At 45.9% G+C, this 22,571-nt stretch overlaps 2 protein-coding genes across 11 annotated transcripts in view; one reads left to right on the top strand and one right to left on the bottom strand.

Moving 5' to 3' along the window:
- Positions 1 to 1,894: 1,894 nt before the first annotated feature.
- On the bottom strand, positions 1,895 to 19,553 carry CCDC166 (coiled-coil domain containing 166). The gene is made up of 2 exons (XM_084619176.1): positions 19,413 to 19,553; positions 1,895 to 5,907 (listed from the first exon to the last, which is right to left on the bottom strand). The coding sequence occupies exon 2, from the start codon at positions 5,880 to 5,882 to the stop codon at positions 5,013 to 5,015; it is 870 nt and encodes a 289-aa protein (XP_084475302.1). The 5' UTR covers positions 5,883 to 5,907; positions 19,413 to 19,553; the 3' UTR covers positions 1,895 to 5,012.
- A 267-nt stretch (positions 19,554 to 19,820) lies between these two features.
- LOC311515814 (uncharacterized protein) overlaps positions 19,821 to 22,571 on the top strand; it is a 37,840-nt gene continuing 35,089 nt past the window's right edge. For 5 of the 10 annotated variants that reach the window (XM_084619173.1, XM_084619174.1, XM_084619171.1 and 2 more), the window contains exon 1: positions 19,902 to 20,311. The gene's annotated coding sequence lies outside the window, so the exon portion shown is untranslated. The other 5 variants (XM_084619169.1, XM_084619167.1, XM_084619175.1 and 2 more) reach the window with 3 other exon arrangements.

Raw genomic sequence — 22,571 nt, 5'->3', positions numbered from 1 at the left:
GCACGCTTTACTGTGTGTCATTAATAAAATGGATTTTCAAAGCTTCCCTGTGACACGCTGCTCCACATTGAGCTCTTCTTATAGCCCTGGTATCAGGCTGCTCAAAATTAGCAGAAAGCATATCCACCTTCATGCCCCACCCCTGTGGAAACTTCTTTCCCTTTGCTTCACAGATATTATGAAGCACACAATAGGCAGCTATAATGATGGGGATATTTTTTTCACAGAGGTCTTACCTAGTGAGAAAACTGCACCAGCGATCATCCAAATGGCCAAAGGCACATTCAACCACCATTCTGCACTTGCTGAGCCTATTGTTGAACCGGTCCTTGTTGCTGTGCAGGTGTCCAGCTGTGACAGGATCCCTGGAGTGCAACTTGGAACTGTGGGACCGCTGTGACCCCTTTACTCACTATTCTGGGTTGTCTCTCACAATGGCTTACTGGTGGCAAGCAGCAAACCCCTCCAGGTTCTGTTACCACTCAGTACAACTGCATGTGGAGCCCCACACCCAGCTAGATTGCCTGAATGCTCTCACAGCCACTCATGAATCACACAGAGAAAGGCACCAGAATAATCTGTCCCCAGCTCCCAGCCTTGTATGGTAGGAATATACCATTTTGCAATGATCAAGATGCTTTCTTGAGCAATGCAAGTTCATTAATTGGTTTGCCACTTCATCAATGGAAAGTGGACATACACCACCCTTTGTAACCTGAGCAGATTTACCAAGCACTTCAAACTCATTGGTATGGATATACATTAAAATAAGTTTGATTACAAAAAGATAGATTTAAAGAATAGGCCAAAAATCAGAGTGGTTACCAAAAATAAAATAAAATATAAGCATGCAGTCTAAACTCTCAACCTATAGACTGGGCAACATCTAGATTAAGCAATTTTTCTCACCCCATTGGATATTGAAGGTTGGTCACAGTCTTTCCAGGGATTTCCCTTGTAGCCTCAGGACCAGTATCTTCAGCTCCAGCATTCTCATTGCCTTCAGCAGAGGTGGAGGAGAAGAGGAAGGACGAAGAGTGGAACCACTGTGTTCTGTTTTATACCTTAATTCCATGTGCTTGGAAAACATAAGTCCAGGCATGTCTGGTGGGCATTGCTGAGTCACCATGCAAGGTTGAGCAATTCCCCTGGTGTGACCTTGTGCAAGTGAGTCATTGAATTGTAATTCTCTTGCTGGATAATGGCTGCTGATGGTTGTTCAACACCCACCCAGGTGTTCGTTAGCTCTCTTCTACTTGTCTCTGGGGATCTAATATCTGGGCAATTCCCCAACTCACAGCATATTTTAGTGACAACCATACAACACAGTCTCATAACTTCATATGCACCAATGATACACATATTTAGCTAGAACAATGACTTTCAGCAGATCCTTTCCCATGATACCTCACATGGCATGCTTTATATTAAATATCACTGTCAAGGTTCCTCCCCCACTCTGAACACTAGGGTACAGATGTGGGGACCTGCATGAAAACCTCCTAAGTTTATCTTTACCAGTTTAGGTCAAAAAGTTCCCCAAGGTACAAAATATTCCACCCTTTGTCCTTGGATTGGCCGCTACCACCACCAAACAAATACTGGTTACTGGGGAAGAGATGTTTGGAAACGTCTTTCCCCCCAAATACTTCCCAAAACCTTGCACCCCACTTCCTGGACAAGGTTTGGTAAAAAGCCTCACCAATTTGCCTAGGTGACTACAGACCCAGACCCTTGGATCTTAAGGACAATGAACAATCCTCCCAACACTTGCACCCCTCCCCTTTCCTGGGAAATGTTGGATAAAAAGCCTCACCAATTTGCATAGGTAACCACAAACCCAAACCCTTGGATCTGAGAACAATGAAAAAGCATTCAGTTTTCTTACAAGAAGACTTTTAATAGAAATAGGAGTAAATAGAAGTAAAGAAATCCCCTCTGTAAAATCAGGATAGTAGATACCTTACAGGGTAATTAGATTCAAAACATAGAGAATCCCTCTAGGCAAAAGCTTAAGTTACAAAAAAGATACATAGACAGAAATAGTTATTCTATTCAGCACAATTCTTTTCTCAGCCATTTAAAGAAATCATAATCTAACACGTACCTAGCTAGATTATTTACTAAAAGTTCTAAGACTCCATTCCTGGTTTATCCCCAGCAAAGGCAGCAGACAGAGACCCTTTGTTTCTCTCCCTCCTCCCAGCTTTTGAAAGTATCTTGTCTCCTCATTGGTCATTTTGGTCAGGTGCCAGCAAGGTTACCTTTAGCTTCTTAACCCTTTACAGGTGAGAGGAGTTTTCCTCTGGCCAGGAGGGATTTCAAAGGGGCTTACCCTTCCCTTTATATTTATGACAATCACAATTATATATAAATTATGAATATGGGATTTACAGGGCACTCCCCCAAAGTATAGAGTGTCACAACAGCTTCATGAACCATGGGAGTAAGGGATAGGCTGGGTCTCCCAGGATCACTATTGGCATTTCAACATCACTTCAGTAGGCAGGGATTAAAAGCAGTCAAGCTAGGCTGATTGGGGATGCAACCACAGCTGGGGCCATGCCAATCAGGGCCCAGCTGGCCCTGATAAAAGGGCTGTGGGGCTAGGCAACAAAGGAGTCTCTCTCCAGCCCTGGAGGGAGAAGGGCTAGCTGCCTGAGAGGAAGGTACCCAAACTGGAGCAGTGCTGGGGAGCTCCAGTCTGGTAAAACTGCAGGCCTTGATGAAGGCTTACAGAGATACTGGGGCTGCAGAGATACAGTCTGGGAATAGGCAAAGGCAGCAGTCCTAACCTCCTTGCCAGTGATGAGTGGACATGACAGACTGTAGTTCACCCCAGTGAGTGGGGGCTAGATGATGACTGGCAGTAGCCACTGAGGCAAGGTGGGTTTAGAGGGTTGGGGGTTCCCCTGGGAGGGGAGACCCAGAGCATGGACCCATGGCTAGGGCAGAACCCTGAGGTAAAAGGCACTGGGGTCTGGGAGGGACACGGGGCCAGTGGCAGGCGAGACACTGGCCTGCACAGGGTACTCCATATGCTGGAAAAGAGCTAATTCCTGGATGACCAGCAGGAGGCACTGCGCCGGTGAGTTGTCACTTTGCTACAGACCTATATGGGTCTTTGGGGCCAAGCACAATAAAGGGGTCACTCCCAAGGGACTGCTTACAGGCTAGAGTAGGGGTCTCCAAACTACGGCCCATGGGCCAGATCCGGCCTGGGGCTTCCATTTGCCCGGCTCCCCAACCAACAGGGGAGAAGTGGCAAACAGCTGAGTAGGCATGCCAAGCAGGCTGGGGAGGGGCCGCCAGCAGCAGCTTATGAGGGGCGGCAGTACAGCTGAGCTGTGCGATGGGGTGAGTGCCCTTGGGAGCTGGGGTCCCCCCAAAAGGGGAGCCAACTTGGGGGAGAGTCATTGCTACAGCTGAGCAGGTACAGGAAGAAGGAAACAGGCAGTATTTGTATGATACAGATGTGTGAGGTCTTTAGAAATAAAATTTAAAAAAAAGTGAAATAATTTTTAACGTATTCACAGAACCTGCATCGATTAACTTTTATACCTGATTTAGAATTTAATGCAATGCTGACACAGAGTAGAACAGTGTTTTTTAATGATTTTGCATATATTTGCATATACTTAATTTCTTTCACAGTTGCTTCGGCCCGTGAAGCTCCTTCAGAAATCTAATATGGCCCTCGTCTCATAAAGTTTGGAGACCCCTGGGCTAGCGAATAGATCAGACGTTGTGGATCAGCCGAGCCCAGCCAATTCTTGCTTTTTCTTTTTATATCCACAGCATGGATGATTTAGTTGGGGATTGGTCCTGCTTTGAGCAGGGGGTTGGACTAGATGACCTCCTAAGGGCCCTTCCAACCCTGATATTCTATGATTCGCTCTAGTGACACGTTACTATCCGTCATGGAAAACATTAGCAGGATACTCCTGATGTGTTGTATGCACCACAAAATGGCCGTAAGATATAGGCTACCCTTGTTGTGAGAATGCAGAAGTAATGGCAGTCATAGCCCCTGCTAATGGGGCTGCTGAGGAAGCTCAGGATCAGTAAGTATTGATGTACCTGGACGAGGAGGTGACTTTAAGCTATCAGAAATAGACTGATTGCCAACAATTTTGGAGATGAGATGATCAGGGATGATAACAATTAACAGGAACAGTCAAATGGGGAAATCAATGAATATTGGCTTTTATTGTTATTTGTAGCTTATGGCCAAAGGCTGAATAGCCTGATTTTTGCTTACATTGTGTGACGTGAAAGGGATTTGTCTGCCGTAAGTGCACCTATATGCTGCTCATGTGTTTATTTCTTTGTGTTCTCTCTTTTGAACACTGGTTTTGGGATTACATAATTTAAGGTTTCTGTCTGGATTTCTACCTCAGTGACTTGGGTTTGGAAAACTGGTGTAGATGGGGATAGCAGACTTTCAACAGTTCAAGTCTGCAGTGTGTACAAACACAGCATGGAATGACTACATGTTCCAGCAGTAGCCACAAAATATTCTTTCAGATATGTTTGTTCTGTGCTATGTAAGGATTCCTCATCTGGTCAGAGAGTCCATCTTTACAACTTCTTTATACCGCCAAAGTAATGCAGAGGAATTAGAGTGGGGCTGAAGACCTGACCATAATATTAGCTGATCATGAGATCAATCATACCCTCAGAAACTAGTACCTGCACTCAAGAACTTCTTACTTTTTTATTGTTGTTCTCTCCATTCCCTCCCCTGTCTTTTTTTAATCAAGAATATTATCTGCTGGTAGGAAAGCATCAATTTATTGATCATCATAGTCTGCCTCCAGAGAGGGAAATTTTAGTTACTTATATTGTGGCGAAAAGGAATTGCACTTTCAAATGTCACTTAACTATGAAAGTTGAATTTAACCTTCACTTTATGATTTGGCACTAGTGAGGGAAGTAGGGATGTGTCTGATCTTGGCTGATGTGATGCTTTTGAGGGAGCTGCCAAAGCTGTTGACCTCATTGTTTGAGCCCTATGCTGATTTATTTAACCAATGGCGCATGCGTGTGAGGTCTTGGCTATAATGGTACTCCCGGAGGAGTTGCTGTTGCTGCTCTCTTAGTTGAAGCTTGAAGGTTTTGAGGATGTGTGAGCGTCGGATGAGGCTGAGCAGTTCATGGCGCAGTCGCCAATTCTCTGCTTTCACCTGCTTGGTGTGCTGGATTAGACTGCGTACAGCTTCCTCTTCAGCTCTCTTGGCCAGAGACTGAACCTTCTGATGAGAGTCCAGCTCATATTTAGCTTTTACTTGCAGGAATCTGCTCTTGACCTTGTGCATTTGCTCTGAGTGCTGGATTTTTGTGACCAGCAGTTCTTTCTCCAGCTCCTTGATTCTGCTCAGCTGTTCCAACTGAAGGTCCTTGAAGGGCTGCAAGTCTTCAACCTCCTTCTTCATAAGAGAATACTTTGTCTCCATCTCCATCAATTGGTTCCTCACTTCCTTCTCTTTAGCTGTGTACTGTGAGATCAATTCTTCCTTCTGCTTTCGGACCTCTGCCAGATCGAAGTGGTTCTGGTTGTTTAGTGTAATGATAGCATTTTGGTGTTTCTGAGTATGTTTGCTTATATAGGTCATGTAGGCTTTGCTGTCCTCCCGAATCTTCTGGGCCTCCTTATCCAGGAACTCATTCTCCCACAGGAAGTGCTCTACTCGCTTCATGTACATGTGCACATGCTCAGTCAGGATCTTATATTCCTTCTCCAGATATTGCTCCCTCTCTTTGACAAACGGTTCTGTGCTGCTCCTTGCCTTGGATATATCCTCTTCCTTTCTGTTTGCTCCTTGCTTGCTTTTTCCAATATCTTCAGCTTTTTGTTCTGGCTTCTCTTTCTTGGATGCCATGTTCAGTGCTGGGGTGCCAAGGGTACTAGCAAAATACAATAGCATGGGAGGTTATATATTGTAGGTGAAGAACTACGAACACATTTTAAGGTTGGCTAACCCCTCTAGTCATAAATCTCCCGTTTTTAACTGATTGAAATGTTGGTAGACTTTAACTGGTTGGCCTGAAATTTTTCATGCTTGGTCTCTTATTCAGGATGAATTTGGGATGGAGGAGCTGGGGGGAGGGGGAGGGAGGACAGAAAGTGTGTAGCCAGGACTAGAATAGCAGTACTGAGAGATATCAGAAGAGAGATGACTTGGGGAGAGTATGATTGGAATAACAGAGGGGCATAGGCTGAGCAGCATGATAGGGAGCCCAGGACTGGAATAGCAGAGGGCCTGTGGGCCAGGACTGAGGGACTTTGGCAGAACTGTATGAGTATGGGAGGATACATGAAATACTCTAAGGGTCAAATTCCCTGTGTGTGGAAAGGAAGGGAGTCACTGAGAACTAGAATGCTTCCAGGCATGTGAAGGAAGTAAGGCCCCAGGCTTCAGAGCACCAAGGGAGCCCCCAAAGGTCTGAAGCATATGTCTGAAAATCTCTGACCTCAATTGTTCTACCTTCTCTCCCACTCCTGAGCTCTTAATAAACCTTTGGGTAGTTTGTCACTGAACTCCCAGGAACGAGTAGGATAGTAACCTCCAACAGCTGGCCCCTAGGGGCTGTTAGCAGCTGTGCGGCCTTTGCCACGCAGTAAGCAGTTGAACACAGTGGTGTGATTGGACTCTCTTGAAAGTCATGTGTATCCAAGGTGACAGAATATTATGACATCACAGGGCAAGCTCTGTGTGTCCATGATGATGAATGGGAAGGGCCCAGTGCATAGTGCACCTACAGAGGTGCATAAATTACCACATAATTGTCTTTGTGTTGGAATATGCTGAATAATAATGCTCTTGATATCTGAGAATCTTAACTCTTCCTCCCATTCTTACACCCCCAGTATAATTCTCATGATTGCAAATTAAACCCTCAAAACCTGACTTGTGTGCAATGCCATCTGTCTATATAAACCATTAATCTCAATGGGGTGTTAACATTGAAGCCTAATGATAATATTTTAAATTTCAACATTGCTAAGTGCTTATATAAGTGACTGAAAGACATGGAGATATAAGGGTCCAACATGGATATTAAATGCAGTGTGGTGGATAATGTTAAAATGTTATATTTTTATGTACCTATTTACAAAGATGACATTATCTCATTGTAATGCAGGAGGATGGTAAGAGTCAAACAAGGGCATTTGTTACAATACAGGGGAAATACTGGGGTCCTGTTATCTTTTTAGATGGATGTTCCTGCTAAGAGCTTCTCCTTTTTGGATGGATATAATAATAATTAAGAAGTTCAGTGGGACAGGTAGTTGCCTTGGAGTTTTGGTTCAGTGGGAAATGAGATGTTCAAATTTAAACTAATTTCTGATCCTTGCCCAAAAAGTGGGAGGAAAATCTCTGTTGCTTAAGTGTTATGTTGCCCAAAACAAAACTCCTGTTTTTTCCCTGGGTACTAAAAGCCAGAGCAGTCTCCTCCCTAGCAGAAAGACCTCCCATTTTTTCCCCAACAATTTCTACAATGCAGCCATGCATTTTCAGTAGTAAAATCTGAAGCACATTACACATTTGTAGGGTAGTGAAAAATGAACTGAATTTCCTGTGAAAGTAAATAAGGGGTACTACCCTGATTGTATTGTGCTGGCCTGAGATGGGGCAAAGTAAGGGAGACACAGCTAGTGACTGATGCATATGTCCGGTTTAGGACCTTATATCTATGCTATCTACCAGGAAACTGCTTTATGGCCTGAGCATTAAAATGTCTTTTTCTGAAATTTTGTTAGCTGCCCTACCTAGCCTTCCTCTTAATTAAAAAATATATATATTATGGCAGACTGCTGGGTCTTTTATAGATAAAACCAGTTTCTAAGTAATCTAAAATCTTCACAGTTACTTGAATTGCTTTGAAATTTGCAGCATAAATGTGCATAGTATGGTGTGAAGTTATTGACTTGAACTGGGACCATATAGAACATTGTTACAACCAAGCACCTGTAGTGGTACCAAATCTTGTATAAAGGGGGTCAAATAACGTGTCTAAGATAAGGTTATGGTTTGCTGGTTATGATTATGCTGTGTATATGTGTGTATCATTTTTGTAGTTGAAGTTATGAATATTGGTTCAATACTGTCTGTATTTCAAACTTATGCTATGCTTCTGGGTGACACCCTAGACAAGTTGGTGTCAGCTCTGCCTAGCCTGCTTGATGGCCCATTAAGGACCATCAACTATACAACTGACCCACTGAGAGAAGACAGACACTCCTTGTGACTCAGCAAGGTATGCAGGAATATGCCTATGGACAGAACTGAGGTGTTTCCAGGCCATGTGATGGACAGCTTGTCATTGGAACAAAGAAAGAAAGACCACATGTCAAGAGAATATAAAAAGCTGCTGCAGCTCCTCCATCTTGTCTTCAGTCCTGCTTCTTACCTCTGGAGGAGCTTTGCTACACTGAAGCTTTGAATGAAGGACTGAATGACCCAAGTGTGCCCTTGTTGCCTGAAGGCCAATGGCATTTTGGGATGTATACATAAGAGCATTGCCAGCAGATCGAGGGACGTGATCGTTCCCCTCTATTTGACATTGGTGAGGCCTCATCTGGAGTACTGTGACCAGTTTTAGGCCCCACACTACAAGAAGGATGTGGAAAAATTGGAAAACCTCCAGTGGAGGGCAACAAAAATGATTAGGGGATTGGAGCATATGATTTATGAGGAGAGGCTGAGGGAACTGGGATTGTTTAGTCTGTGGAAGAGAAGAATGAGGGGGGATTTGATAGCTGCTTTCAGCTACCTGAAAGGGGGTTCCAAAGAGGATGGGTCTAGACTGTTCTCAGTGGTAGCAGATGACAGAACGAGGAATAATGGTCTCAAGCTGCAGTGGGGGATGTTTAGGTTGGATATTAGGAAAAACTTTTTCACTAGAAGGGTGGTGAAACACTGGAATGCATTACCTCGGGAGGTGGTGGAATCTCCTTCCTTAGATATTTTTAAGGTCCGGCTTGACAAAGCCCTGGCTGGGATGATTTAGTTGGGGATTGGTCCTGCTTTGTGCAGGGGGTCAGACTAGATGACCTCCTGAGGTCCCTTCCAACCCTGATATTCTATGAAGCCCTACCCCCTGTGAGGGGGCAGAGTCTGAGTCTCCTCTGTACCGTCTCATGTGTTCTAGGATCTGGGAGTCCCTGCTCCTCTGAGGGTGTCTGAGCCCCTCTCTCTGCCCCCCTCCCCATGTAAGCCAGGATCTGGGGAAATCCTGCTTCTCTGGGTTTCTCTGTGGAAACCCTGCTTCTTTGAGCTGAGAACAGGTATGCTGAGATCATGCACCAAGAACACACGGCTGGGACTGGGGGTCAGGTGTTTAGAATGGGCATGTTTGATGTGTATCACAGGGTCTTCAGCACTGGGGAGGAAGGAAAGGAACACCCTGATATGAATGGAGCCATTCATGTGTCTCCCAGCTAGTGTTTTAGAATATATTCATCTACATGTGGTGTTATCATTCAGCTGAGAATATTTAAGTGAGATGAATGAGCTATTTTACACCTCTGAACCTCCTCTGCTGCAGTTGGATGTGTAGAGTCCCTTCCCTCCATCCTTACTAAAACGTCTCCCTTTCAGTATTATCCTGTGCTGGGCACATGGATATAGACTCAGGCTATGTCTAAACAACACAATTAAGTTGACCTATGTTACGACATACAGCTTCCACAATAATTAAGTCAATTTTGCATGTCCACACTACGCTCCTTGTGTCAGTGCACATCCTCACTAGCAGCACTTGCATCGATGCAGAGAGCAGTGCACTGTTAGGAGAGCTAGTGACAATGTAGAAGTCAGGCCTGTATATCCACCTGAGATAGAATTTTGCGTTTCATTTGCCCATTTGATTTTTGATACGGGGGAGGGATAGCTCAGTGGTTTGAGCATTGGCCTGCTAAACCCAGGGTTGTGAGCTCAATCCTTGAGGGGGCCATTTAGGGACATGGGGCAAAAATTGGGGATTGGTCCTGCTTTGAGCAGGGGGTTGGACTAGATGACCTCCTGAGGTCCCTTCCAACCCTGATATTCTATGATACACGTATATCCTTACTAATATGTGTGAACAAAGACACCATGTGTTTCTTCACCCTAGTCAGATGGGTTTGTTAGTATAATGGGAACAGATAAGACCAGCTAAAGTGTTACTGGGTATGGTGGGAGTATAATATGAGTGTACACTTGAAGACTGCCTCAACGCCTATCTCAAGGCAAGATCAAGCAACCAGTTGGAAGAGGGTTGGGGGCAGGGAATGTATAAAACACTAAAGCCAAAGGTTTCAGAGGGGTAGCCATATTAGTCTGTATCAGCAAAAACAATGACTAGTCCTTGTGGCATCTTAGAGACCAACAAATTTATTTGGGCATAAGCTTTCATGGGCTAAAACCCACTTCATCAGATGCATGGAGTGGAAAATACAGTAGAGAGGTATAAATACACAGCATATGAAAAGATGGGAGTTGCCTTACCAAGTGGGGGGGTTAGTGCTAATGAGCCAATTCAATTAAAGTGGAAGTGGGCTACTCTCAACAGTTGACAAGAAGGGGTGGAAATACTTTTTGTAGTTCTAATGAGGCCAATATAATCAAGGTGGCCCATTTCAAATACTCAACAAGAAGGTGTGAGTCTCAGCAGGGGGAAATTAGTTTTTGTAGTGACCCATCCACTTCCAGTCTTTATTCAGGCCTAATTTGATGGTGTCCAGTTTGCAAATTAATTCCAGTTCTGCAGTTTCTTGTTGGAGTCTGTTTTTGAAGTTTTTTTTTTTTTTTATGAATTCTGATGAAGTGGGTTTTAGCCTGTGAAAGCTTATGCCCAAATAAATTTGTTAGTCTCTAAGATGCCACAAGAACTCGTCATTGTTTTTACTAAGGCCAAAGAAATGCCTGTCCCTGACTGAAATACAACCTCGGTCCTTATCCCTCCCATCGGATACAAAAGAGGTGGGACAAAGACCTCAGTCTCACCTCTTACAATTTAGGGTCATGTTCCGTTTTGGGGTGTCATGAGTCTAAGGGTGTGTACTAGAGGTATATTTATGCCTGCTAAGGAGGAGGGGAGGGAAACAAGGCTCTGTGGAGTAAGAGCTATGGATATGCTTGCTTGAAGCTAACCCCAATAAACATTGCATTGCCTGCACTTCAGACTTCTGGTCTTCTGCTTTCTGTCTGCATGACAAGAACCAGGGGAGGGGGTGAAAGGAAAGCCCCCTAACATGCACCACTGATAGCTATCCAACTGTGCAACTCTCCACCATGTAGCACAAGGTGTTGTGGGAAGGGTTTGCAGTACATCATGGGGGCACTGAGTGGTGAAGGTGTGACTGGGCACATGGGTTCAACGTCCGATGATGCAGTTTTCTCCATCCCAGCATTTCATGGGCATCCTATTATGTTTTGTGCCTCTTTTCAAAGCCTGTCTGCCATCTCTACGAGAAGCATGAATCCTACACTGCTCTTCAGTATTGTGATGAGCGTTACAAACACAACGCAATACTGATCCTGCAGTATTTTTAGAGCTGCAAGACTGAATATAATCATTCCTTGCATGCTGCTTTGCTGTGCACCATGGAAACAAACAATTCAAGGTGGTTGTTGGCATTCACGGTGCAGCTGCACAAAGTGGACTACCAGTTCTGGGCCTGAGAAACAAGCACTGACTTTTGGGATCGTATTGTTATGCAGGTATGGGATGATGAGCAGTGGCTGCAGAACTTTTGAATGTGGAAGGCCACATTCCTGGAACTGTTTGTAGAGGCCAATTATTGGGCCAAGACCGAGACCAGAATTGCCCACCTGGGGAGTGGGAGGGCTGATGTTTACAATAAAGGGGAAATGGAAAAGGATCTCAGCGCTCACTCCTTGGGATGTAGGAGAGGTAAATGGGTGGTACTGCTTTACTTTCTCTTCTGGCTAAGTCCCTGCTGCAATAAATGGTAATCTCGTAACCAAAGACTCCAGTCTTTGTGTGGTCCTGTGTGTCGGCTCGGCAAGCCCAATAATAGTGGGATCCTCGGCACCTCAACAAGAGGTACTATTGTGAGTGCATTAATTCCCCTTTATCCACTCAAGTTACAAGCACTACATTCCCACTTCTGCTGGGATTCACAGAGCACAATGGCAGTCCCAGCTATGGTCAGTATGGCCTGGGAGGGTGGGGTGGCAGCTGGGCCAATAAGCAAGGGAGCTCACAGACATGAGGACATGCGGATATGGCAATTTAACTGAATACCGGCACCATTTTCCACAGGCTGTGGTGACTTTAGCTGAAATCTTACTCCTGAGGGTAAGGGATGCTGAAAGGGGACAGTTCCTGTATATGTCCAGCTGCAGACCAGGTCTATGTGCTGCTTGTCTGTGTACTGCAGTGGTGTCTGCAGAAGTGATTGCTGAGTGGTGAGGGAAAGTGTCCTACTGTGGCGGAAGAAATAAGGCAGCCCTTCCCAGAAACTTTCTGCAGAGGATTGAAGACTACCTCCAGGAAAGCATCCTTGAGATCTCCAAGGAGGATTCACAGGCCATCCTGGTACACCTAAACAAACTGTTCTGCAGGGCCCCCTCTGCCTAACTGTTGATAAGCAGATAGCAACTCTATCTCTATTGGTTATTTCACTACTTCTTGCAGCATGATTAAAAGAGAGTAAATGAACAGATGTGTCCCTGCAATATTAAAGCAAACTGGATACTTACCAGAGTTCCTTCCCCTGCATCAGGCTCGCCCATGCTGAACTGCTGGGAGTGGCTTGACTGCTTGAGTCAAAAAGAGGTTCTGACTTGCAGCGTCAATGGATCCCCCTGTCCCCGATTCTCCTCCTCTTCGGGGTTCACTACAGTGGCCTGTAACTCCAGCTTCACCAAAGTATCCATTGATCCCTTGGGGGTGGGAGTGGGGTCACCGCTGAGGATGGCATGCCGTGCCTTGTAGAAGCGGCAGGTCTGCAGCTCTGCACCAGAGTGACTGTTTGCCTCCCTTGCCTTCTGGTATGCCCTGTGCAGCTCCTTGATTTTCACATGGCACTGCTGCATGTCCCTCTTGTAGCCCTTCTCCCCAATGTCCTGAGCAATTTGCTAGTAGATATCAATTTTTCTAGGGCCGTAGTGGAGCTGTGCCTGCACAGCCTCTTCTCCTCACACACCTAGGAGATCCACCACCTCCTGTGTACTCCAGGCAGCAGCACGTTTGCAGCATGGAGCCAGCATGCTCAGTTGGGCGGTTGCTATGTGCACTCTCCATGCCAAGCAAACAAGAAAGGGAATTTAAAAGGGGCAGGGTGTGTTCTTGTTTACCTGGCTGCCAGCAGCAGAGTTCAAAATGGTGACCAGAGCGGTCATGGTGGATCATTGTGGGACACCTTCTGGAGGCCACTAAAGTCAACGTAATTTATGCAGTGTCTACACTGCTACTGCATTGACCTAACTATGTTAACTCCACCTCCGTGAGAGGCATAGCACTTAAGTTATTAGGTCGGCATAGCGGGTGACTTACATGGGCCGGAGCAACATTGTAGTGTAGATGCTTACAGAGTTAGGTCAACGTACGCTGCCCTACATTGACCTAACTCTGTAGTGTAGACCAGGCCTCAGAGAATCATAGAAATGTAGATCTGGAAGTGAACTCAAGAAGTCATCAAGTCCAGCCTCCTGCATTAAGTCAGGACCCAGTAAACTGAGCCCGTCCCTGACAGGTGTTTGTCCAACCTGTTCTTAATAAGCGCCAATGGTGAAGATGCCACAGCCTTCCTTGGAAACCTATTCCAGAGCTTAACTATTCTTATAGTTAGAACGTTTTCCCTTATATCTAACCTAAATCTCCCTTGCTGCAGATTAAGCCTGTTACTTCTTGTTCTGCCTTCAGTGGACATAGAATCGTAGGGTTAGAAGGGATTACATGGGTCATCTAGTCTAACTCCCTGCCAAGATGCAGAATTGTTGTGTCCAAACCATCCCAGATAGATGGTTATCCAGACTCCTTTTGAAAACCTCCAGTAAAGAATCTTCCACAACCTCCCTAGGCAGTCTGTGGCACTGTCCTACTGTTCTTACAGTTAGGAAGTTTTTCCTGAGATTTAATCTAAATCTGCTATGCTGTAGTTTGAACCCATTGCCTCTTGTCCTGCCCTCTGCAAGAGAGAACAACTTTTCTCCATCTTTTCTATGGCAGTCTTTCAAGTATTTGAAGACTATCATGTTCCCCCTTAATCTCCCCTTTTCCAAACTAAACAACCCAGGTCCTTCAGCCTTTGCTCATACGACTTGCATTCCATCCTTTTGATCATCTTTGTTGCTCACCTCTGAATCCTTTCCAGTTTCTCTACATCATTTCTATACAGCTATGACCAAGGTTGGACACAGTACTCCAGCTGAGGCCTAATTAGTGCCGAGTAGAGCAGTACTATCACCTCCTAGGACTTACACGCTATGCCTCTGTTAATGTAACCCAAAATTGGATTTGTTTTTTTTGCAACAACATCACATCGCTGACTCATGTTGAAGTTATGCTCCACCACAACTCCCAGATCCTTGTCCACAGTGCTGCTGCCAAGTCAGTTAGCCCCAATTTTGTATTTGTTCATTTGTTTTTTTCTTCCCTAAGTGTGGCACTTTACATTTGTCTTTGTTGAATTTTATGGAGAACAACGGATCACCGTCCTCTTTATAACAGCCCTTAACATATTTGAAGACTGTTATTGGATTCCCTGTCAGTCTTCTCTTCTCACAACTAAACATGCCCAGTTTTTTTGACCTTTCCTCATAGGTCAACTTCTGTAAACCTTTTATCATTTTTGTTGCTCCCCTCTGGACTCTTTCCAATTTATCCACATCTTTCCCAAAATGTGGTGCCCATAAATGGACACAGTACTTCAGCTGAGCCTCACCAGTGCCAAGTTCTGCGGGACAATGACCTCCCATGTCTTACATATGACACTCCTGTTAAGACACCCCAGAATATATTAGCCTTTTTTCACAACCGCATCACATTGTTGATTCATATTCAATTTGTGATCCACTATAACCACAAGATTCTTTACAGCAGTACTCCCACCTAGACAGTTATTCTCCATTTTGTAGCTGTACATTTGAGTTTTCTTTCCTAAGTGAAATACTCTGCATTTGTCTTTATTGACTTTCATCTTGTTGATTTCAGACCAATTCTGCTATTTGTTGAGGTTGTTATGAATGCTAATCCTGTTCTCAAAGTGCTTGCAACCCCTCCTGTATTGGCGTAATCTGCAAATTTTATGAACGTCTGCTCCATTCCATTATGTGTCAGGAATGATGGGAACACTGAGCCTTGGGATGGCACTGGGGGATTAGATTGTTGCTTTGGTGGGTGTGCATGAAAACTCTGTGGGCATGGGCATGTGGGTAAGGGAGATGGGAACAGGGAATGGGGGTAAGAAAATTGGAATCATGTTTTGCTAAAGGGGGAAATGGGAACAGGGAATGGGAGTAAGGAAGTTGGAATCATGTTTGGCTAAGGGTAGGAATGGGAACAGGGACACAGGTGTAAGGCTCTGTGGTGTCAGAGCTGGGAAGGAGGATACTAAGGAAGGAAACTGGAATCATGCTTGCTGGAAGTTCACCCCAATAAACATCGAATTGTTTGCACCTTTGGACTTCGGGTATTGTTGCTCTCTGTTCATGCGAGAAGGACCAGGGAAGTAAGTGGGTGAAGGAATAAGCCCCCTAACATCTTGGTGCCGGTGACTCGGATGCATCGCATTGGATAGGTGAGTGGCAGCCTGTAAATCCCCCTCCCCAACAGTCCGCGCAGCTGCTTGGAGGGGGTATCGCGAACTCTCGTGATGGTAGTTGCGGGTTCTGGCAAGCCAGGGTAAAGGATTTTTGGATAAATGGATAAGGGAGAACCAGGGCCCATACCAGGTACAGGGGTCAACCTGGGATGAGATTAAAAAGGAAATGGAGGAAGTGTTAGGGGACCCAGAGGTATGGGGGGTGGCTGAGGAGCCCACCCTCCTTGGTATATGGGTAGTGGAAGAAGGTCCCTGCCCATGGGGACTGAATGCCTTCCAGGGAAAGGAGGCACTTCAGTCTGCTTGTGAGAGGTTTGAAGTAAGGGCAGCATTATGGGAAGCTGCCAGTAATCTTTCAAGTTTGGTGCTGCTTCAGCAAGGGCTGCTGAAGGGTTGTAAATTAGTTAGGGGTAGTGAAAGATGATTTGGTACAAAAGGGTTTAAAGTCAAAAGCAGAGTTAACAGACCACCTTTAGAGACTGGATCTGAGACTTGGTCCTGGGGGAGTGGAGGAAAAAAAAAAAAAGTTTTAAAGTGCAACCTGCCTTTCCACACTCTTGTTTTTCTGAAGTTTTAATGGAGGGTACTTTGGATACTTATGTGAGATGTCAAGAAGGAAGTTTTTGTTTAATGATAAAACCCAGTTATATAAATGTAACTGTATGTGCAACTCTGTGCAGTCACATTGGATGGAAGCTTCGTAATTAAATTATCCAAGGAGGTCAGGTAGAGTGGCTACTACCACCACTATGCTTCTGTCCACAGAAACCTTTACAGCTATTCTGAGGGAAAATGGGCCCTTTTCCCACAGAAATGGTCTATAAGGGACTGCTGCAGGCAGCAGGCAGAGAGAGAATCTGATCAAAATTATTTGACTTTTGGGTAATGTAATCAAAATCACTAAAGGATGGAAGGGGTTTCTATTGGAACTTAACTTGGCTGCCGCTGGTTGTGTCTAGTTGTACAAGATGGAAGTGTAATTGGGTACAGTTGTGTAAAAAGAGTAATTACAGTGCAAGGGATGTTAGGCAAAACAGAATTTTGTGTGTGTGCGCACAGGTAAAAGAAAAGGAAAAGGGGAGGAATGATGGGAACACTGAGCCTTGGGATGGCTCTGGGGGATTAGATTGTTGCTTTGGTGGGTGTGCATGAAAACTCTGTGGGCATGGGCATGTGGGTAAGGGGGATGGGAACAGGGAATGGGGGTAAGAAAATTGGAATCATGTTTTGCTAAAGGGGGAAATGGGAACAGGGAATGGGAGTAAGGAAGTTGGAATCATGTTTGGCTAAAGGTAGGAATGGGAACAGGGACACAGGTATAAGGCTCTGTGGTGTCAGAGCTGGGAAGGAGGATACTAAGGAAGGAAACTGGAATCATGCTTGCTGGAAGTTCACCCCAATAAACATCGAATTGTTTGCACCTTTGGACTTCGGGTATTGTTGCTCTCTGTTCATGCGAGAAGGACCAGGGAAGTAAGTGGGTGAAGGAATAAGCCCCCTAACAGTTATGAATGCTAATCCTGTTCTCAAAGTGCTTGCAACCCCTCCTGTATTGGCATAATCTGCAAATTTTATGAACGTCTGCTCCATTCCATTATGTGTCATTAATGAAAATATTGAATAATACCGGATGCAGGGATGACCTCTGCACGACCCCATTCAATATGCCTTCCAAGTTTGACAATGAATCATTGATGACTACTATTTGAGTATGGTCTTTCAACCAGTTGACCACTCACCTTATAGTAATTTCATCTGGACTGCATTTCCCTAATTTGCTTATGAGAATGTCATCTGGGACTGTGCCAAAAGCCTTATTGAAATCAAAATATATCACATCTATTGCTTCCGCCCATCTGCTATGACAGTAACCTTGGCAAAGAAGGAAATTAGGTTGGTTTGGCATGTTTTGTTCTTGACAAATGCATGCTGGCTATTCCTTATATTCCTATTATCTTCTAGGTGCTTACAAATGGATTGTTTAATAATTTGTTCCAGTATCTTCCCAAGTATTCAAGTTAGGCTGACTGGTCTATAATTCCTCAGCTCCTGTTTGTTTCCCTTTTTAAAGATAGGTACTATGTTGTCCTTCTCCAGTCCTCTGGGACTGCTCCTTGAATTCACAAAGGTAATTGGTAACTGTTATGAGATTGCTCCAGCTAGTTCCTTAATATGAATTTCATCAGGCCCTGCTGACTATAATACATCTAAATAATCTTAAAGCTGTTACCCTATTTTGGCTTGTGTTCCTTCCCCCTTGTTAATATTAATTGTGTTGAATATCTGGTCATCATTAACCTTTTTAGTGAAGGCTAATGTAATATAGGCATTAAACACCTCAGCCTTTTTGAGGTCATCAGTTATTAGTGCTCCTTCCCCGCTAAGCAGAGGACCTACAATTTACTTCATCTTTCTCTAGCTCCTGACATATTTTAAAAAACCTCTTCCAATTTTCTTTTATGTTCCTTGCTAAATGTGCCTTAGCCTTTCTGATTTTGTCCCTATGTGCTTGTGTTTTGCTTTTTGTACTCCTTCGTCCATATTTTCACTTTTTATAGTGTTCCTTTTTGATTTTCAGGTAATTAAAGAGCACCTGATGGAACTATATTGGCCTCTTGCTGTCTATCTTTCCTTCTCATCTGAATAGCCTGCAATTTTGCCATTAATATTGTCTCTTTGAGAAACTGCCAGCTCTCCTAAATTCCTTTATCCCTTAGATTTTCCTCACATGGGACCTTACCTACCAGTTCCCTGAGTTTGTTAATAGCTACTTTTTTGAAGTCCATTGTCCTTATTCTGCTGGTTTCACTCCTTCCATTCTTTAGAATCAAGAAATCTACTATTTCATGAAAAGAAAAGGAGTACTTGTGGCACCTTAGAGACTAACCAATTTATTTGAGCATGAGCTTTCGTGAGCTACAGCCCACTTCATCGGATGCATTCAGTGGAAAATACAGTGAGGAGATTTATATACACACAGAGACCATGAAACAACACCTCCTCCCACCCCACTGTCCTGCTGGTAATAGCTTATCTAAAGTGATCATCAAGTTGGGCCATTTCCAGCACAAATCCAGGTTTTCTCACCCTCCGCCCCCCCCCCAAACTCACTCTCCTGCTGGTAATAGCTCATAACAAAGTGACCACTCTCTTCACAATGACAGGTTTCAGAGTAGCAGCCGTGTTAGTCTGTATTCGCAAAAAGAAAAGGAGGACTTGTGGCACCTTAGAGACTAACCAATTTATTAGAGCATAAGCTTTCGTGAGCTACAGCTCACTTCCTCAGATGCATATCGTGGAAACTGCAGCAGGCTTTATATATACACAGAGAATATGAAACAATACCTATTCCCACCCCAAGCAGGACAGTGGGGTGGGAATAGGTATTGTTTCATATTCTCTGTGTATATATAAAGCCTGCTGCAGTTTCCACGATATGCATCTGAGGAAGTGAGCTGTAGCTCACGAAAGCTTATGCTCTAATAAATTGGTTAGTCTCTAAGGTGCCACAAGTCCTCCTTTTCTCTTCACAATGGGTATGATAATCAAGGTGGGCCATTTCCTGCACAAATCCAGGTTCTCTCACTCCCTCACCCCCCTCCGAAAACCACACACACAAACTCACTCTCCTTACCAGCAGGACAGTGATCCTTACAGGCCAGGAAGCTGCAGTCGGAAGAGAGCGGGGCAGGGTCGCTCTCGCGTTGGCACCCACGTTCGCCCAGCCTCCCCCGGTGATCCCGCAGGCACGCCCGGCAGCCCCCTCTCCCCCGTCTCTGGGGCTGCTCCCAGGGCAGGCCCGCTGGAACAGACGCGCGGCCTGGGCTGCGGGGAAAGCGGCGCGTGTCCCCCGGCACGTTTCTCCTGCATGGTTCTGTGCGGGGGGCACGGGAAAACGCGGGCCCCATAGGTTCTGCGCTCCCTCTCCGAGGAGGACGGGTGGGCTGGGGAGTAGGGCGGGCCGGGGTGCTACGAGGAGGGTGGATTGATGGGGGCTGGGCTGAGCCCAGAACCCTCCCACATCTGGGCTGCGGAGGACGGAAGCGCACCAGTGCGGGTTGGGCGGTGTCGCTCTGACGCTCTTTAGACCGGAAGTGACGCAATCAGCTGCCCCAGCGACGGGCGCTCACATCCTGCAAGAAGCGGAAGTGACCCATTTGCCCACCTCCCTTCGCTAGGCACCCTCGGCCTTCTACTGGCTGAGGGGTAGCGGGCGCATCAGTGCGCCACCTCCCTCGTCCGTCCCTGATTGGCGGCCGCTCGTCTTGCTGCCTGGCGCGGGCTCGGGTAGCTCCTGACGGGGCCGGGGGAACAAAGAGGAGACACGGGGTAGGCCGCGCCGCCGGCTCCAGGGTGAGCTGGGAGCCGGAGCCCGAGCTGGGCCGCCGCCGCCGCTGCTGCCACCACCACCACGGTGGGGCTGTGCCAGGAGAGAGCTTCCCTGGAGTTCTGTCTGTGCCCAGCCCGGGCGGGCTTTCCCCGGCTGGAGCCAGCCCCAGGCTCTGCTGCCCCGGTCCCGAGCCGAGACACCAGGTGAGGGAGAGATCTCGGAGCCAGCGCAGGGGCGGGCCGGGAAGAGCCTCTGCACAAAGGCTCCGGGAGCCGCCGGTCTCACCCCCTGGGGATCTGCTCCCCAGTGGGGAACGCGCCTGGGCTGGAGGGGGCTGCGCAGGATCTGCCCCAGAGGCAAAACGCGGGGTTCCGGTGGTGAAAGAGCAGGGGCGGGGCCCAGTGCGGTTTCCCCTCTGCGTGTCTGGAGTCGGAGGGGTCCGGCCCAGGCGGGATGGAAAATCAACCGGAGATGGAGGGCAAGGAAGGACGGTGTGAAATGTGCTGGATTGAACTGTCTCTGCAGCCAGGGATCTCCGGGGCAGACGAGCAGGTGACACAGTGAGGGGGATTAATGAAATCCTCTCTAATTTCATCACTTCTCTCTTAAATAGTGACAACCAGTGCTCCTGCATTTCTCCCTAATTGTCACCAATGGATATAAAATCCATGTAGATTTCTCCCTTTTTCTATCAAATTATTGACCCTTTCTCTAGCCTCCTCCTCAGATTTTGCCTCATTTTCTCTCTAACTCTCCGTCAATTTTAACTCTCCTCTAATTTGGGATATTTTTCCATCCATTTGATGTGCTGCAAATTGTCCATCTTTAGGTGGGAAATTGTTCCCCTGAGTCATTCAGCAAATGGGAAGGAGGTTAATGGGTGTAGCCTGGACAGCACTGAGACATGGCTACCTCTGGGGTGGGGTGGGATGGGATGACCGTTCTCTGCCAGCAACAAGGCATGAAAGGGCACAGGAGAAGAAAGGAGGAAGAAGTGTCCCCAGTGGAGACTGTCCAGTCCCAGCTCCTGACCCCCAACTGCCCAACACAGCTCCCCACCCCCCAACCATCAGCTGCCAGTTACATGCCCACCTCTTCTGCTGGCCCCTCCCCACTGCCAGGGAGTCTTCCTGTTCCACGCGCCCATCACTTGCTCTCTTAAAGCAGCTTCCCAAATGCCTCCCTGCTGCCCATGTGAATGGTGTGTGTGGGCAGGAGACTTACTGTCTGTTTCTTGAATTTCCATACACAGTCCCTTCAAACTGTCCCACTACTCTCACTTATTTAAATCAGTATAAAATCCTTTCAGCTCTTGGTGGTTTTCTCTCATTATCTATTTTTTTTCCTATTTCCTCTCCAATTCTCAAAGATTGATATATTCTCGTCTAGAATACTGTGTGCAGTTCTGATCTCCCATGTTTAAGAAGGATGAAATCAAACTGGAAGAGGTACAGAGAAGAGCTACTAGGATGATCTGAGGAATGGAAAACCTGTCTTATGAAGGAGACTCAAGGAGCGTGGCTTGTTTAGCCTAACCAAAAGAAGGCTGAGGGGAAATATGATTGCTCTCTATAAATATATCAGAGGGGTAAATACCAGGGAGGGAGAGGAATTATTTAAGCTCAGCACCAATGTGGACACAAGAACAAATGGATATAAACTGGCCATCGGGAAGTTTAGACTTAAAATTAGATGAAGGTTTCTAACCATCAGAAGAGTGAAGTTCTGGAACAGCCTTCCAAGAGAAGTAGTGGGGACAAAAGACCTATCTGGTTTCAAGATTAAACTCAATAATTTTATGGAAGGGATGGTATGATGGGATAACATGATTTTGGCAATTAATTGATCTTTAACTCTTCATGGTAAATAGGCCCAATGGCCTGTGATGGGATGTTAGATGGGGTGGGATGTGAGTTACTACAGAGAATTTTTTCCTGGGTATCTGGCTGGTGAATCTTGCCCACATGCTCAGGGTTCAGCTGATTGCCATATATGGGGTCGGGAAGGAATTTTCCTCCAGGGCAGATTGGCAAAGGCCCTGGGGGCTTATCGCCTTCCTTTGTAGCTTGGGGCACGGCTCACTTGCTGGAGGATTCTCTGCACCTTGAAGTCTTTAAACCATGATTTGAGGAATTCAGTAGCTCAGAAATAGGTGAGGTTTATTGCAGGGGTGGGTGGGTGAGATTCTGTGGCCTGCATTGTGCAGGAGGTCAGACTAGATGTTAATAATGATCTCTTCTGACCTTAATATCTATGAATCTATGAAAAAAATATATATATACTGTATGCAGTGGTGTAGTAGCCATGGTGGTCCCAGGATATTAGAGGCTGCCCCCTTGATTTATATACAAACTTTTGGTGTTATTCTCCATCCCATTCCTCATGAATCCAAATATTAACTTTTTTGCGGCAGCTGTGCACTGAGTGCAGTTTTTCGTTGAGCTCTTTACAGCAACATGTAGG

The sequence above is a fragment of the Lepidochelys olivacea genome, assembly GCF_965140295.1.
Source record: "Lepidochelys olivacea isolate rLepOli2 genome assembly, chromosome: 2".
Taxonomy (NCBI): domain Eukaryota; kingdom Metazoa; phylum Chordata; order Testudines; family Cheloniidae; genus Lepidochelys; species Lepidochelys olivacea.
Note: the sequence above shows the minus strand (reverse complement) of the source record. Positions and strands in the feature narration are given on the sequence as shown.

Bases quoted from the DNA above. Each gene is read 5' to 3' on its own strand.
- CCDC166 (XM_084619176.1), bottom strand. From the start codon at position 5,882: ATGGCATCCAAGAAAGAGAAGCCAGAACAAAAAGCTGAAGATATTGGA.